Source organism: Stylophora pistillata, chromosome 4 (assembly GCF_964205215.1).
Source record: "Stylophora pistillata chromosome 4, jaStyPist1.2, whole genome shotgun sequence".
Lineage (NCBI taxonomy): Eukaryota > Metazoa > Cnidaria > Anthozoa > Scleractinia > Pocilloporidae > Stylophora > Stylophora pistillata.
Window position 1 is genome coordinate 34,247,417 of NC_142522.1, and position 13,455 is coordinate 34,260,871.

The window sequence follows — 13,455 nt, forward strand, 5'->3', positions numbered from 1 at the left end:
CCAGATTTTTCAAGTTTTAAGTTCTTTCAAAAGCTGGAAATAGCTGGAATTTAATGCACGCATTAGCTGCTGCCAGAAATTGACAGCTTTTTCCAGTCTGCATTTCTTGCAGAAAACTGGAATAAGCTGGAAGTAGTTAACAACTAATTTACATAATAGCAAACCTGAGAGAAATTTTCAGCTTGGTCAGTCTCATTTTATTTCAAAATCTTGAAATAGAATAGGAAAAGAAGTACTTCACCTTATAGCTTGATAGACTAAAAAGTAGTAACATCTACACAACTATCATTGGCTCTTTCCTTTTTTGGGAGGGTTTACCTTTATGGGTTAGCATACAATTCTAGATCTACCTTTTCAAGATCAGTGAGATCTTTTCTTTTTTGTTAGGAATGGTGATCAGTGATTTGAAATTTAAAATAAAATGTTGCAGGAAACCCTGAGTGAGTTGATTAACCAGTTTTGGGCAGGCACGCTTGATGTACAGTTCTAAGTCACCTCTCATTGAAAAATGAATTCTCTGTGAGCTGAATTTTTTTCATTAAGCAAAGCCACTATTTAACAAATGGTAAACACCACAGCGTACACTATTGAGTTATGGATGCACACGGGAGGTTGCTAAGCACGAAAGAAGCGTGAGAGTCGCTGGAGGCGATAGCCGAGAGCGACTCTAGCTTCTTGAGTGCTTAGCAAACCTCCCAAGTGCATCCATAACTCAATAGAGTACGCTGTGGTGTTTACCATTTGTTTTATAACATAACATTGATACATTGTAGCTGAAGAGTTCCTTTTTATTTAACAAATCTTGCGTGACCAGAAAAAACAAGCGTGTGCAGAAAAATAGTCTTTGCATTTGCTCACGTCAGCAGCGTACATCCATGGGCAAATGGGGGATGCTAAATTGACCAATCAGAGTGCGCGCTTTACTTTGGTTATGTTATAATAAAAAATCTATCGGCAGATTTGTCTGATTATACAGTCATCTAGTCAATGACTACCGTTGGTTTTACGTAAATAAGTTTCTCATAATCAATTTCAAAATTCTGACAGATTCTCTTCACTGCAGAGTTCTGAATAGAAAATTGCATAAAAGAATTTACATGAATGAAAATACAAGATACAACTAGAACTTACAGCTTGTTTCTGTTGTCTTCCTTGTTGTATTTTAGTCCAAAGTTTTCTTAAGAATTATTGAGTCACATTGTGACTACCTCTGACACCTTGAGAATGGTTGCTTTTGAGGCCTCGCATCATGAAGAGAAAACTTTACAGAAAGATACTTAATACTACAAGTACAATGATAAATAAGTAAATGACTCACTTTTTTTGTAAATTACAAACAACTTTATCGACAATGACCGCAGAAATTTGGAGCCCTAGCAACACACCTATTGTTTGGGTTGCCAGAAAGGTAGATGATTTTCTCAAGGATACAGTCCACAGCGACAATAGTGTACTTGTCATCTTCACCTGCAACTCTGAGGAGGTGCTTTGGTTTATCACACACAAGGAAAGGGTTTTCAAAATCTAAAATAATGGGCTTAATTACAGCAAAAACGGTTTTTACATTACTCTCAAACAAAAAGTATTCAACAAAGGCCATGTAGTTCCCTCCATTATGCTCCACAAGAACTGCAAATCCACAATGTTTTCTCATTCTTTTATAGATCCTTGAATAAATGACATGACCATTTACAATCACACGTTTTGCTTCTAAAAAGACTGGTCTACCGGTGTAACTTGAAGGAAGTAGTAAGGATGCCTGTTTATAAATGTCATTGTTGACTGCCCACTTCCTAAGGGCTCCTGCAACTTGACAGTTTGCCGCATCCTTCACATTTCGTAGGCTTCTCTCACCAGAGAGCATTTGCTCCACAAAGCATCGTACATTGATTTCAGTAATTAAATGGCATTTGGTTCGAAGGGAATTTTGAGCATACATCATCCAAATAAGTTGGCGACACTGATTTCCTGTCCCATGAACACACTCTAGTAGGGCTCCATTTAAATCTTCAAAAGGAAAACACGACCATGCCCAAAGGGGCCCCCATGCTTGTACATAAGTCACTAAATGTGCTCCAATATTATGCACATTTAGACTGCAGTTGCTATCCCCATAAAGAACCTGGTGATCCCTGTAAAAGCTGAATAAAACATCTCTAGCCAAAGATAGTAAATCTGGTGTTATATTATCTCCAAGTAGTATGTAAATACCTTCTACTAGGCAAGCAAAATGTTGCAAATACTTTTCTGGTAAAATGTCAATGAGGCATGGTATAGAATAAAAAAGAAGCCATGCTTGTAGTTCAGATGCCTTGAAATAAGCGCGACTTGTTTCCAGTTGTCGCGGAAGTCTTTGTATAAAGTCAGGTGGTTTCATTTCTTTCAGTCTTTTGTCGATAGTTTTTGTTTTGTGTCCAATGAACCAAGGCTTCTTATGTTTTGATGAGGACAACCAAAGATTAAGAAGTTGTTTTGTTACACCCAGTAAGACACCATGCATGTAGTCTGGGACAATTCCAAGTACCAGGTCAAACCAAGGAAGCTTTGCCAATGGTGTCACATCATGGAAACCTCTCACTCTGCGACCACTTTCCATAGCAGACAAAGAATTCTCAACCACACTTTCACTAGTTCTTAATGGGGCAGGTGGATCTTTGAAAGGATAACAACGTACATGTCCTTTGCCTTGCTTTGTAACAAAACCTTCCTCTTCACAGGTAATGCAACCATTGATACCATTATGGTGACTCATGTACATAAGGTATGCTTTACCTTGTAGGTCTGTAGTGCCAAGTGCAAGCATAACTTTAGGACTGCATTTCTCCGAGATGGTGAAACCTTTACACTTCAGTCGGATAAGGTCATCTGTAAACACCTCAAAAAAAGTGGAAAACCTGGGTTTTCCCTTCCCTTGCCATAATCCCCAGAGTATCATGTTCTTCTTTGCAAACCGTTCTTCTGGAGGAAGTTCATTTATGGCAAGGAAAACAGGCCAAATATTAACCTTTGAAGATTTGTATAATGGTATGCCATCTGTATTAAAAAGTAGAGTTAAATTGGCTTTATTGGAGAGAAATCCTCCAGGTTCTTTAAATTTCCTGTATACTGTTCCATCAACAATGTCCCTGATATTTGATGAACAGTTTGGTGTGTCTTTATATTGCTGAATTTTCATCCAGATGCTGTTGCGCTCCAGAAGTTTTGTCAACTGCTGTTCAATTGAAACAGTCACAAAGTACAAGTTCCTCTGCTTTTTAGCCTGATTACCCAAATTGCCACCAAAACGTAAACCTGCACATTGGTTTCCCCCATTGTCTGTTGTATTGCACCGGTAAACACTCTCATCCTTTGGAAAAATCGAAAAGCACTTTCCACAATAATCAAAGACGTTAACAATGCAATCTCCTAGTGTTTCTTTAATCTCACTGAGTGTCAATGACAGTAAGGTGTTATCTTTTGGGGCAATGAATTTAAGAAGATCTAACAGGTCAACAGAAGCAGAGCCGCTTAATTTATGTTTAGCAATGTATGATAAAATTAATATGCTCAGTTTCTCCTTTTCATTAACTAGTGACGGGGTCATGTCAACAGATTTATCTGAGAGTAAGTCTGTCTCCTGGTCTTCTGAGTCTGATTCACTACTGGATGTCGATTGCTCTGTTTCAGAGGAACTATAATCAGTGCAACTGCTTGCGGAACAGTCTGAGTCTGATGAGTATGTTACTTCCTCACAAATAACTGGGTCACAATATAAATTCTCAGAAGCTGGGCAATGAGTTATAACACTCTGGGTACTGTTCCCTTTGTTGTAACAATGTGAGCTTTGTCTTGAGATCTCAGCATCACAAGTGTTGTTATGAGGTAGAAAGTGTAAATATTCTTTTCCTGAAATTGACTGATAGAAACTTGAGACAAAGCTTGCATCTTCCTGTCTAGGTGATTCATTTAAAATAGCTGAGCAATGTTCAGAGTTAAAGCTTAAATTTTGCTCCAGATAAGCAGTAGAAGAGCTTTGTCCTTGAACAAAAGAGCCATTAGCTGAACGCTTTCTTCTCCACAATGTCGTTCGGGAATTTAGGGTTTGTTGATGTTCTTTCTCGCCAAGGTTTGTTTTACCATGAGTTTTAATTAAATGTGAAATCACTCGCTGCTTTGAAGAGAGAAGATTGCCACACAAACTGCACTTCCACTTTGAGAGCCCATCAGGTGATGTAACGCAGGTAAAATCTGGGTTCGTAGCATGAGCAGAATCCATATGCACGTCAAGATTTCTCCTGGAGACGAGCAACTTCCCACAAATATCACACAACCACTTTTCGTCGTCTCCATTAGCTCCTCCTCGCAATCTTAAAACCGGCAGGCTAACTGAAGGAATAAATTCAGCTGGTTGGTTTCCTTTCCATGTTACCGGCATTTCATCTCCGTCACTATCGCTTGTGGAGAGCTTTTCCTTGATTTTACACTCATAACGGTTGACAAACACTCGACTAAAGATTGTTTCTTTGGAACGATTGTCACGAAAACATAACGACGTTATTGCCGTTTTGAATACAGCCAAGTGTTGAATTACTTTGGTATCTTTCAAATTTATCTTTTTAAAATACTCTTTAAGCGATTCAAATACTGGAACAGCCATTCTCGTATGGTTCACGCTGTCAAGTACAGCCATCTTTCGATGAAGGTGGTGAGTTAGCAAATATTGAATTTCCCAGCAGCTTGACAAGGCACAGGACGCTCGTAACTTCACAATAGCAGCTGGGAATGTCTCAAAAAAGAGTTTGTTCTGGATAAATGAGATCTCGTCCATATAGGAAATATGCTGATCGCTCCGATCAGTTCTAGCATCCAAAGTTTTGCTGAGGACCGCCATCATTTATCGTGTGCGATCGTGCGATCGCGTAACGTAAAAGCTGTCGTTAAAGCGATCACCCGGTCAGCGGTGAAATTCGTTACATTCGGTAAACCACGGGGTGACTGCTTCGGCCGCTTGCTTCACAAAAAATGCGAGGTGTGTCCAGAGTATCCTTTACTTTGAAGCGGAGGACTTTGTCACAGATTTTTTAAATTAACTCTGCAAGAAAGAGTGATGCTTGGGCAGAGTGGGCGCGAAGCGAATAGGAAGAATAACGATCTGGCAAACCGGTCAAACGTAATGCTCCTGGAATTTCACACGTCTTTGTTTTCGACTCATCCCATGATGTGATATTTATGGCCGACTTTGAAGTGACCGCAGCTTTTCAATACGATCAAAGCAAGATTTCCGCCAGAATTGAATTTGGAAGCGTCTATTCATTCTGTGACATTCGTATCTCCACGTGTTTTACCGTGATCATCCTTGGCGTGCATTTTAACTTGGAGCACTATTCTGTTCAGCTGAGTTCTTTTTAATTTCCATTTCTGAATATGCCCAAGCACAAGTACGTTGTTGTTGACTGGGGATCGTGGGGAGTGGAGGCGCAGAGTTCTTCCAAGATCATCGTTCGGGATCCCTTCAATGTGAGAGAAGGAGATGAGTGTTCGCTGCAAGGAACGGATCCAGGGACAAAGAGACCCATGTTGTTTTATGGACATATTCTTGCAGTATTTGGTAAGTTTTTACACCCAGTGTTTTTCTCAATTACATCGATTTTCGTTCTAAAGTGCATCATATGCTTGGTAAACCCGTTTTCCTCAGAAGTGCTTGGTTTGATCTTCACCTCAATGCTCATTAAAACATAAATCTTAAGACTCGCTCTTTGGTGTTAGGAGAGTTACTAATGATTTTTTGCCAGGCATTGAGGGCTTCTTTAGAAAAAACAAGCTGTAGGTCAAGTTGGAGTGCATTTCAGTCAAAATTACAGTTTAGTAGTTATCTACTTAGTTATGTCTAGTCATAGTTAATCGAGGGTCCAGTTTTTACCACTTATAATAATCGGTAGTGGTGGAAGTACATGTGGACAGCCAAATTACATCTGATTTCATGTTTTCATATAGACACTAAGAAGGAAGCTGAAAACAAGGTCAATGAGCTGGTAACCCCTCAAGAAATCGAAGAGCCAGTCACAACCTTGGATGGACCTCGGCCTCGTCGAGAACCTAAGCCATCCAAAAGGAAGCTTGCAGCATTGGAGAATTCTGTCGAAAATATTTCACAAAAAAAGCAGGAGTCTAATGCATCTCAAAAACAGAAACATATGAAGAGGAAAGCAGTGGTAGAAGATAAGGATGGAACTGCCCCAGTAAATGAGATAATGGCTTCCCAAAAACATAAACACAAGAAGTCAAGAAAAACAGCAGGAAATTTAAATGACGGTGACAATCATGTTTCTGGGCAAAAGCAGTTGGTGTTCAAGAAACAGAAGAGTAAGAGGAAAGGAGAACAAGAAACAAATGACCAGGAAATAGTAACAGTGGCTAATGCTAAAAGAGTCCAGAATCTGCTTTTGCGAAGGCAGCAAATCAATCTTAGTGATGATGAAAATCCTGATGGGTCTGAAACAATTGAAGCTCAGACAGTAGAGAAGAGATCCGATCTCACACAGGGAAAAGAATCTGTGCCTCCATGTACTTCACTCCCTTTACATCAATCTCCAGCTGGGCACTTTAACTCCCCTCAACACCAGCAGTCTTCAGATGTAATGTATTGTCTGCCTTCTCCTCAGCAGTCTTTAGGTGGGAGTATTGGTTCACCCCAGTACCAGCCCCAGCCAGGTGAAACCAACTTCCTTACACCACAACACAGACAGCCTTCATGTGTAACCAACAGTTTGCCTCCTGTCCATCAATCGTCAGGTGCCAATACACCACAATGCCAGCAGCCTTCAGGTGTACCTAGCAGCTCACCTCCTCTCCAACAGTCTTTCAATGGCAACTTGGAGACACCTCGACACCACCAATCTTCAAGTGTAATCAACATCCGTCCTCCTTCATATCAGTCTTCGGGTGGCACCAACCGGTCTATCCGTCGTGCTTTAAATGTCACAAACAGCTTCCCCTCTCCACTACAGTCCACAAATAAAAGTTACATCACAGCACAAGAAGCCACAGATACATCTGGCACACACAGTTCACCCCACCAGCAACAACATACATGTACAGTGTCAAGGTCATCTGGATCACCCCATTTTGAACAAGCTACACCACAGCAGGAGTTTTCATTCTTTAGGAGCTTACACCAATGCTCAGACTTTGATGTGTCAGATTTAGATCAAGCAATGAATCCCAGCTATCAACTGGAAATGGATGACCACCTACATGTAAACAGAGATGTTGTGCAACAAGGGCAGACATCATTCAGCAGTCTACCTACTGCATGCTCAGGATGTCAGCCTCTGCTAATGTCTCTTAATAAACGAATTTGCAGTTTGGAGGCTGAATTTGAAAAACTAAAGAGGAAGAAAAGAAAGGTAAGGGTCTAGCTTTATTTGGGACTTTAATATCAAGTAGTGCACAGGTTTCTTTCACAATGCTATTCATCTAAAGTAATGTTGAGCTTGTATATGCTTTGTACTATTACTCTGAGAAGTTAAATCAAAGGTTTGTTAAAGTATTTTTTGGCAACAAAAATTGTATTATGCATACATGTGTGTTTTCATTATGCCACAATGCTTTTGATATTAATAATTAGACTATTCTGGGTATGTTGTAACTGTGCAAACATGTCTGACAAATGTACAGCTGTATTGAGTCAGTCTTTTTCACTAATTGACACATACATAGTACATTTATTGTGACATGCAATCATTTGGCAATTTGATTTGTTCTCTTAATTTTGTAACTTAGCAGCAGATTCAAAGAAATACTTATTTTTGTTATAGACATCATATTTCCAGCAGTAAGTTCATAATGAAAAATAGTTTAAGCTGTTGTTGGAAGCTAAGTTGCTTGGGGAAAACTGTCAATCAATATTGGAACATTGTGATACATTTTTGCAAAGTTCTGTGCAAAGACCATCTAGTTTAACTGTGACATGACAGATATTGCATTGTCTATCAACAGGGAAAAGTGGAAATTGAAAATGAAGTTGCAGAGAAGGAGGACCCAAATGAAGAGAGATTCAATGGGCTTACAAAGGTATTTCATCACAGGAGGGGGTGAACAATGCCAAAAAACTCTGTTTGAGCAGTACTATCTGTAAATAAAAGTCCTCCCGTAAATTGAGAACATTGTCCCAGAAGGTTTTGTGACATTCTCACAAAATCTCAAAGTTCATGAAATTTTAGTTACACTGCTTTGTGTCTCCTGGAAATTTTCTTGAGTCTCCCAGTTCCGGGCGAAATCTTCAGATTCCTGGAAGAGTTTTGTTTTTCTCCCAAAACAAGCCTCGTTAGAGCTGCCACCCCCCTTATTTCTTCACTTCAAGATGCACATGTAAACCACATTGATGCATGTATGTTAAATGACTTCTTTACCTTAATGACATTAACTGCTTCCATTCACACCTAAAAAACGTATATGACAGGTACATGTATCTTACAAAAGAAATGATATTTGGAAATTTGTTTTAGTAATCATTCAGCTTCCTTGTCTTAAAAATCTGTGAATCTGATTGATTGGCCCACTGTATTTCTTTTGCTGATAGCACACAATTTTTCCCAAGTTGCTCCTATGGAGAAAGTATTTGTGATTTTTGGCTCAATTGCATAACTCTGTTGGTTTTGATTGCAATCTTTAGAGTGTCTATTACAACAGACTCTACATGTATGTTCAAAACTCAGACTTGTAGCGTCATTGTTAATTACAGTTTATATTGCTCTTTTAGGAGGCACTGGTCAAGTTAATAGAAGATACTACTGATGCTAAGTCAGCTGTGGAGGCACTAGCAAGGCAGCTTTACTCAAGTGAGGAACTGCAGAATTCGTCAGTCACTGGTTTTCAGTGCAACAAAGATTACACAGCAAGGCCAGGCCTGAGTCCATCAAGGCGGAGCATTTTAGAAAGTGAGTTAATTTTTAAAGATGTATTTCTTTAATTATCTCTATACCCCTATATGTGCAAATTGTCCTAAATACAGAACAGATCTCCTGGTCTATCAAGCATTTGGTCTCCCTGATAAAAGCAGCATCTTTTGCTGGCAATTGGCTTATAGTTGACCCAACATCTTCACAAAATTCAAAACATTTTAAACTGCTTAAGTAGAATATGTAGTTTTGTGTCACAGGTCTTGGCTGCATTTCCTTGACTTCTGTTAACAAATAAAAGCAACAGACATAAACAGAAACTGAAAGAAAAGTTCTCATTGCTATGGCCATATGTTGTCAACGTGCTGCAAATACATATTGTCGTACTACATACTGTCCAATGGTCAACATTTCCCACTACAATTACATTTGCACTTCAAGTAACATAGGCAAACGAGCTTACATGTTTGTGTTTACAGCCTTTTCGTTACTCAATTAAAGATTCATTTGGGAGGGTGCAGTTAATAGATTGTGCCATCTGTTGCATGGAATGGAGTGCAACATTGTACAAAGAGAGCAATTGCAGACTCCCAAAGGAATCACCAGATAATCTGAATTGGGTGGCAACAAGGATGCAAACATGTAAGCTGACTACATCTATTTACTGGTTTCAATTCTGCTATTAAAGTTCAGTAATTAACATGTGATGAAAAATAAAGATCTTTCAGCAAGTCAGAGTTCCTGTTTATAATTTGTGTTTTGCACTATGCAGTTTCAAATGTAAGATGCTTTTTACTTAAACTGCTTTCATTTGCTTTTTCCTTTTTACAGGTATTGTGTTAAGGAAAGGATTTCCTGCAGTTACAAGGTCATCTGTGAGAAAGGACCTTGGCCTGGTCCTCAAGAAGGCCAGGGCAAATAAAGAAAACAAGGCCAAATGTAGAGGACAAGAACAGAGAAAGCTATGAGGAAGATTTTATTGTCCCTGTTTTTTTTTATCCAAAAAGACAAGATTTTTTTAAATTCTTCAGTTTCAGTCCAGGATAGTCATAGAGACAAAGAAAAGATTTTACTATGTAACATATATTTTGGATAATTTGTTTTTCCTGTTAAGAATTTCAAACATTTGTTCAAGTTATTGCTGGCAAAAACGTGATTCTTTTTTCTGTTGGGCATGTGAATGCTACCAATAAAAAACCTGTTGAGATTTACTGGCTTAGCCTTGTTGTATACATCTAATAAATTTTTTGAAATGGTTGAATGCCAAGTAAAAATTATTAACAGTCATTAGAGTGAACCATCATGAAGTAAACACCTGAAAAAGCTGGAATAAATGCTGAAAAAATCTTGAAAATCTGGAATATGCTAGAAAAAGCTGGAAATTGATACATTATTTAATCACTGCTTCCTTTATGGAGTATGCAAGAATTTCCTAGAAAATTCTAGAAATCTACATTTTGTAATAAGCTGGAAAAAACTGGAAAAAAAGCTGATTTTATCCTTGTAAAGTGATTTCTGGAATAAGCTGGCAAATTCTGGCTGACTCTACCCTAATTAGCATGTTTCATTAACATTCTAGAATTTTCTAGAATTTTCCAGAAAAGAAAACTGGTAAATTCTAGAAATTTCCAGAAATATTTTCTGTCATATTTCTAGAAAATTTCTAGAAATAACCAGAATATTCCAGTCTTATTTTGCAAGGGTGCTGACAAAGTTAGCTCAGTCAATATGGTTTGGCAAAGTTCAAATCAAGTTAGCGGTGCAACCTAGAAGTATCACCACCATGTCAGGATTAAATAACGCTTTCTGTTGTTGAATTCACTGATTGTTTCTAGTTGGGCTGCTTTGTTATTTCCCTCTCACAACCACTGATTGAATAAAAAATATCTGTAAATTTCCTTAAGTGAACATTCACTGCACCCCTGCAAGGTGATCCTCTGTGGCTCTGCCTGAGGATTATTAGTTGAACATAACCTACATCATTCCAATTGAAACACATGCAAGTTTCTAAAATAAATTATCATTCAGGGGTTTCATTGATGTTTTCAGCAGGAGGGCAACTGGTTTTCACAGGGGGGCAAAACTTTTTGAACTGAACTTCTTTCTAGGATAAACTTTTCTCTGAATGGTCAAACCAGGTGGGCAAATCTGTCCTCACAGCCAGTCAATTTGCCTGGTGCCCTGCCCTTAATTATCACAAATGTTCTATTTCAGGAAATACATTAAATCATACCCTCAAGATGACATTGTCGTTGTCCAAAGAATAGTTATTTCCATCATACATCAACCTTCCATTGAGTTTTTCCAGCCTGTTGTTTGGTGGATCACATGTAATTTCCACTAAAAACAATTACACAAATGTTATCATGAAATTGAGAAGAGCATTTTTCATAAATTATGGAAAACATTTTCATATTTCTGCAGCTTTTGAATCAGTTCTCTTTACCTTGTTCATACCTCAAGAATTCTTTAGTGAAAACATTGCAATAAGGGACAAAATTAATTACTCAATTGGTCAAAAAACATTTCACTCATAATTTTTGAAGCCATTTAGACAACTTTGAGATACATCAAAAATAGCAAAAGCAAGGAATATCAGGCAAAAATATTGTGCAGCACCTTAGTCTTCCCTCTAAAATTCTCCTTTAAATCCTGTTGTTCCTCGTTAAAAGTAATATTATCACATTTGACCCTTTTAACTGCCAAGATTTGATTTTCAATTTTCCCCTCCAGCTGCTACACATTTCCTTGTTAAATAAGTCACAAGAACTTGGTGTTAGATCAAGAATACCAACTTTTACCTGATAATTTTGAGTATTCTCATTACCGGTTTGCTGGATAATGTAGATATATTATAATAGGGAGAAGTTACAGGTTAATCACTTCTGGGAGTTAGAGGGTTAAGGAATACAAAAACCTAGAAATTATATACTTTGGACCACTGAGAGTTGCTGTTCATCGTCACCAAGCTCTCCAGTTTCAGGAAGAGGTTGACGACACTTCAGGTTGGTTTCCCTTTGGATAGAAAAACATTTACCCAGCTTACTTAGTAAACTAAAGGTTACCATCATGATGATAACTTAAAATACAGATTGGCCTGCAATTTTTTCACTTGTCAAAGTGACAAAAACTGTCTCAGCTTGAAGGAAATATACAGTGGGAGAGGAATACACACTGCCTGATAATCAAACAATTTTCAAAAGACTGCTCAACTTTTCAGTAGATAACTAACTTTAGTTAAAAGTAATTGTATACAGTTGAACATGAAAACCTCAATTATCTGGATTTTTCCATTATTTGGACTTACTTCTCTGATCCCATTTTTTCACAAATATTAGTTAGTCACATTTGAGATCCCTTAAAACTTTTTCCTATCAAACAAAGGGGATGAACTAAAACAATTTTGACTCTATTCTATTCATGCAGCTTCAAAGAATCATCATAGAAATGGTGACCTACACACACTGTAGCTGCTTAACACAAACTGATTTACATTAACATTTTAGGTTGAAAAATGCTGTTGTTGTTTAATGTTTTTGTAAATACTTCTGAATCAGTAAATTTTAGCAATCATGCACGATGATTTGAGAATGTTCTTTAACTGTTCTTTGACACTGCTTAAATTATGATTGGTAGTTAATATTATTTTTGGCTCATTATTATTCATATTTTCGATTTTTCAGATTCACGACTATTCAGCCCAGTCTCCACCAGTCCAGATAATCGAGGTTCAGTTGACTGTACATGCACATTAAATGCAATTTTTTTTTGATAAGATAAGAAATCACTAACTTCAAAAAATTTGATGTCCTTACCCATCTAACTCGGCAGTCTCAATGTAACACAATCCATTATCTTCACTCGTGGTGAGCACAACTATATCAGCCTTGTGAATCAGAAAAAATGTTTAAAAGTCAAGAAATCTGCCAACCAGCAATCAGCTACAACCCATCCTTCGAAGTCTCCCATTTTCTTCACCCCTATATTAATTTCTCCTCGTTCCACATGTTCCACAACTCAAACATCATACTTTTGCACAACAATTTTTATTTATGAAAAATCCCAGACAAAATAAATATTAATAAGCATCTCATTTTCTCCCACTACAATGTAGCTTGACTAGTAATTTCCTTTTTCCAAATTAAAACAATACCATAATGTTAATTGGTAAACAAAGGAAAAAGGAATTCACACTACATTTAATTTATTTCAACTAAAAATCTTTTTAAATTATTGTAAAATTTAACACAAAAAAACTATGCTGGGTTCAACAATCCTTGGCCTACATGTAACCTTGGTAAAACTAGTTACCGGTACTAAATACAACTCACAGGGATTTGCTCATTGTTGTCTATTCGAAGAACTTCACCAACTTGAAGATCCATCCAATTTTTTTCCTTTGGCCTAAGAAAAAAGGGAATTAACAAGTTGTGTTTGTTCAGTTGTATAATATATGCTCAGAGGAAGCTGAAAATGCCCATGCTGCAATTGTCATGCAAAATTCTGAGTGAGGAGAATGAGAAAAGATAACAGTTGATTCTGCTAAAAGGGTTTTTTTTTTCACAAGTGAGCAGTA

General features: G+C 37.6%; 3 protein-coding genes across 5 annotated transcripts in view; 1 reads left to right on the forward strand and 2 right to left on the reverse strand.

Moving 5' to 3' along the window:
- The window catches only part of LOC111322893 (phospholipid-transporting ATPase ID), a 49,509-nt gene that overhangs the window by 22,968 nt on the left and 13,086 nt on the right, over positions 1-13,455 (reverse strand). For all 3 annotated transcript variants that reach the window (XM_088756893.1, XM_088756891.1, XM_088756894.1), the window contains 4 exons: positions 13,211-13,283; positions 12,695-12,765; positions 11,812-11,894; positions 11,113-11,219 (listed from right to left, as the gene is read on the reverse strand). In XM_088756893.1, coding sequence (XP_088613019.1) covers positions 11,113-11,219; positions 11,812-11,894; positions 12,695-12,765; positions 13,211-13,283 — 334 coding nt within the window. The remainder of the gene's footprint in view (positions 1-11,112; positions 11,220-11,811; positions 11,895-12,694; positions 12,766-13,210; positions 13,284-13,455) is intronic.
- LOC148733465 (uncharacterized) lies at positions 175-4,963 on the reverse strand. Its single transcript, XM_088756895.1, has 2 exons — positions 1,132-4,963; positions 175-209 (listed from the first exon to the last, which is right to left on the reverse strand). Exon 1 carries the CDS (start codon positions 4,871-4,873, stop codon positions 1,343-1,345), a length of 3,531 nt encoding a protein of 1,176 aa, XP_088613021.1. The 5' UTR covers positions 4,874-4,963; the 3' UTR covers positions 175-209; positions 1,132-1,342.
- Positions 5,330-10,140, forward strand: LOC148733466 (uncharacterized). The gene is made up of 5 exons (XM_088756896.1): positions 5,330-5,587; positions 5,974-7,385; positions 7,978-8,052; positions 8,741-8,918; positions 9,711-10,140. The coding sequence occupies exons 1-5, from the start codon at positions 5,404-5,406 to the stop codon at positions 9,845-9,847; spliced, it is 1,986 nt and encodes a 661-aa protein (XP_088613022.1). The 5' UTR covers positions 5,330-5,403; the 3' UTR covers positions 9,848-10,140.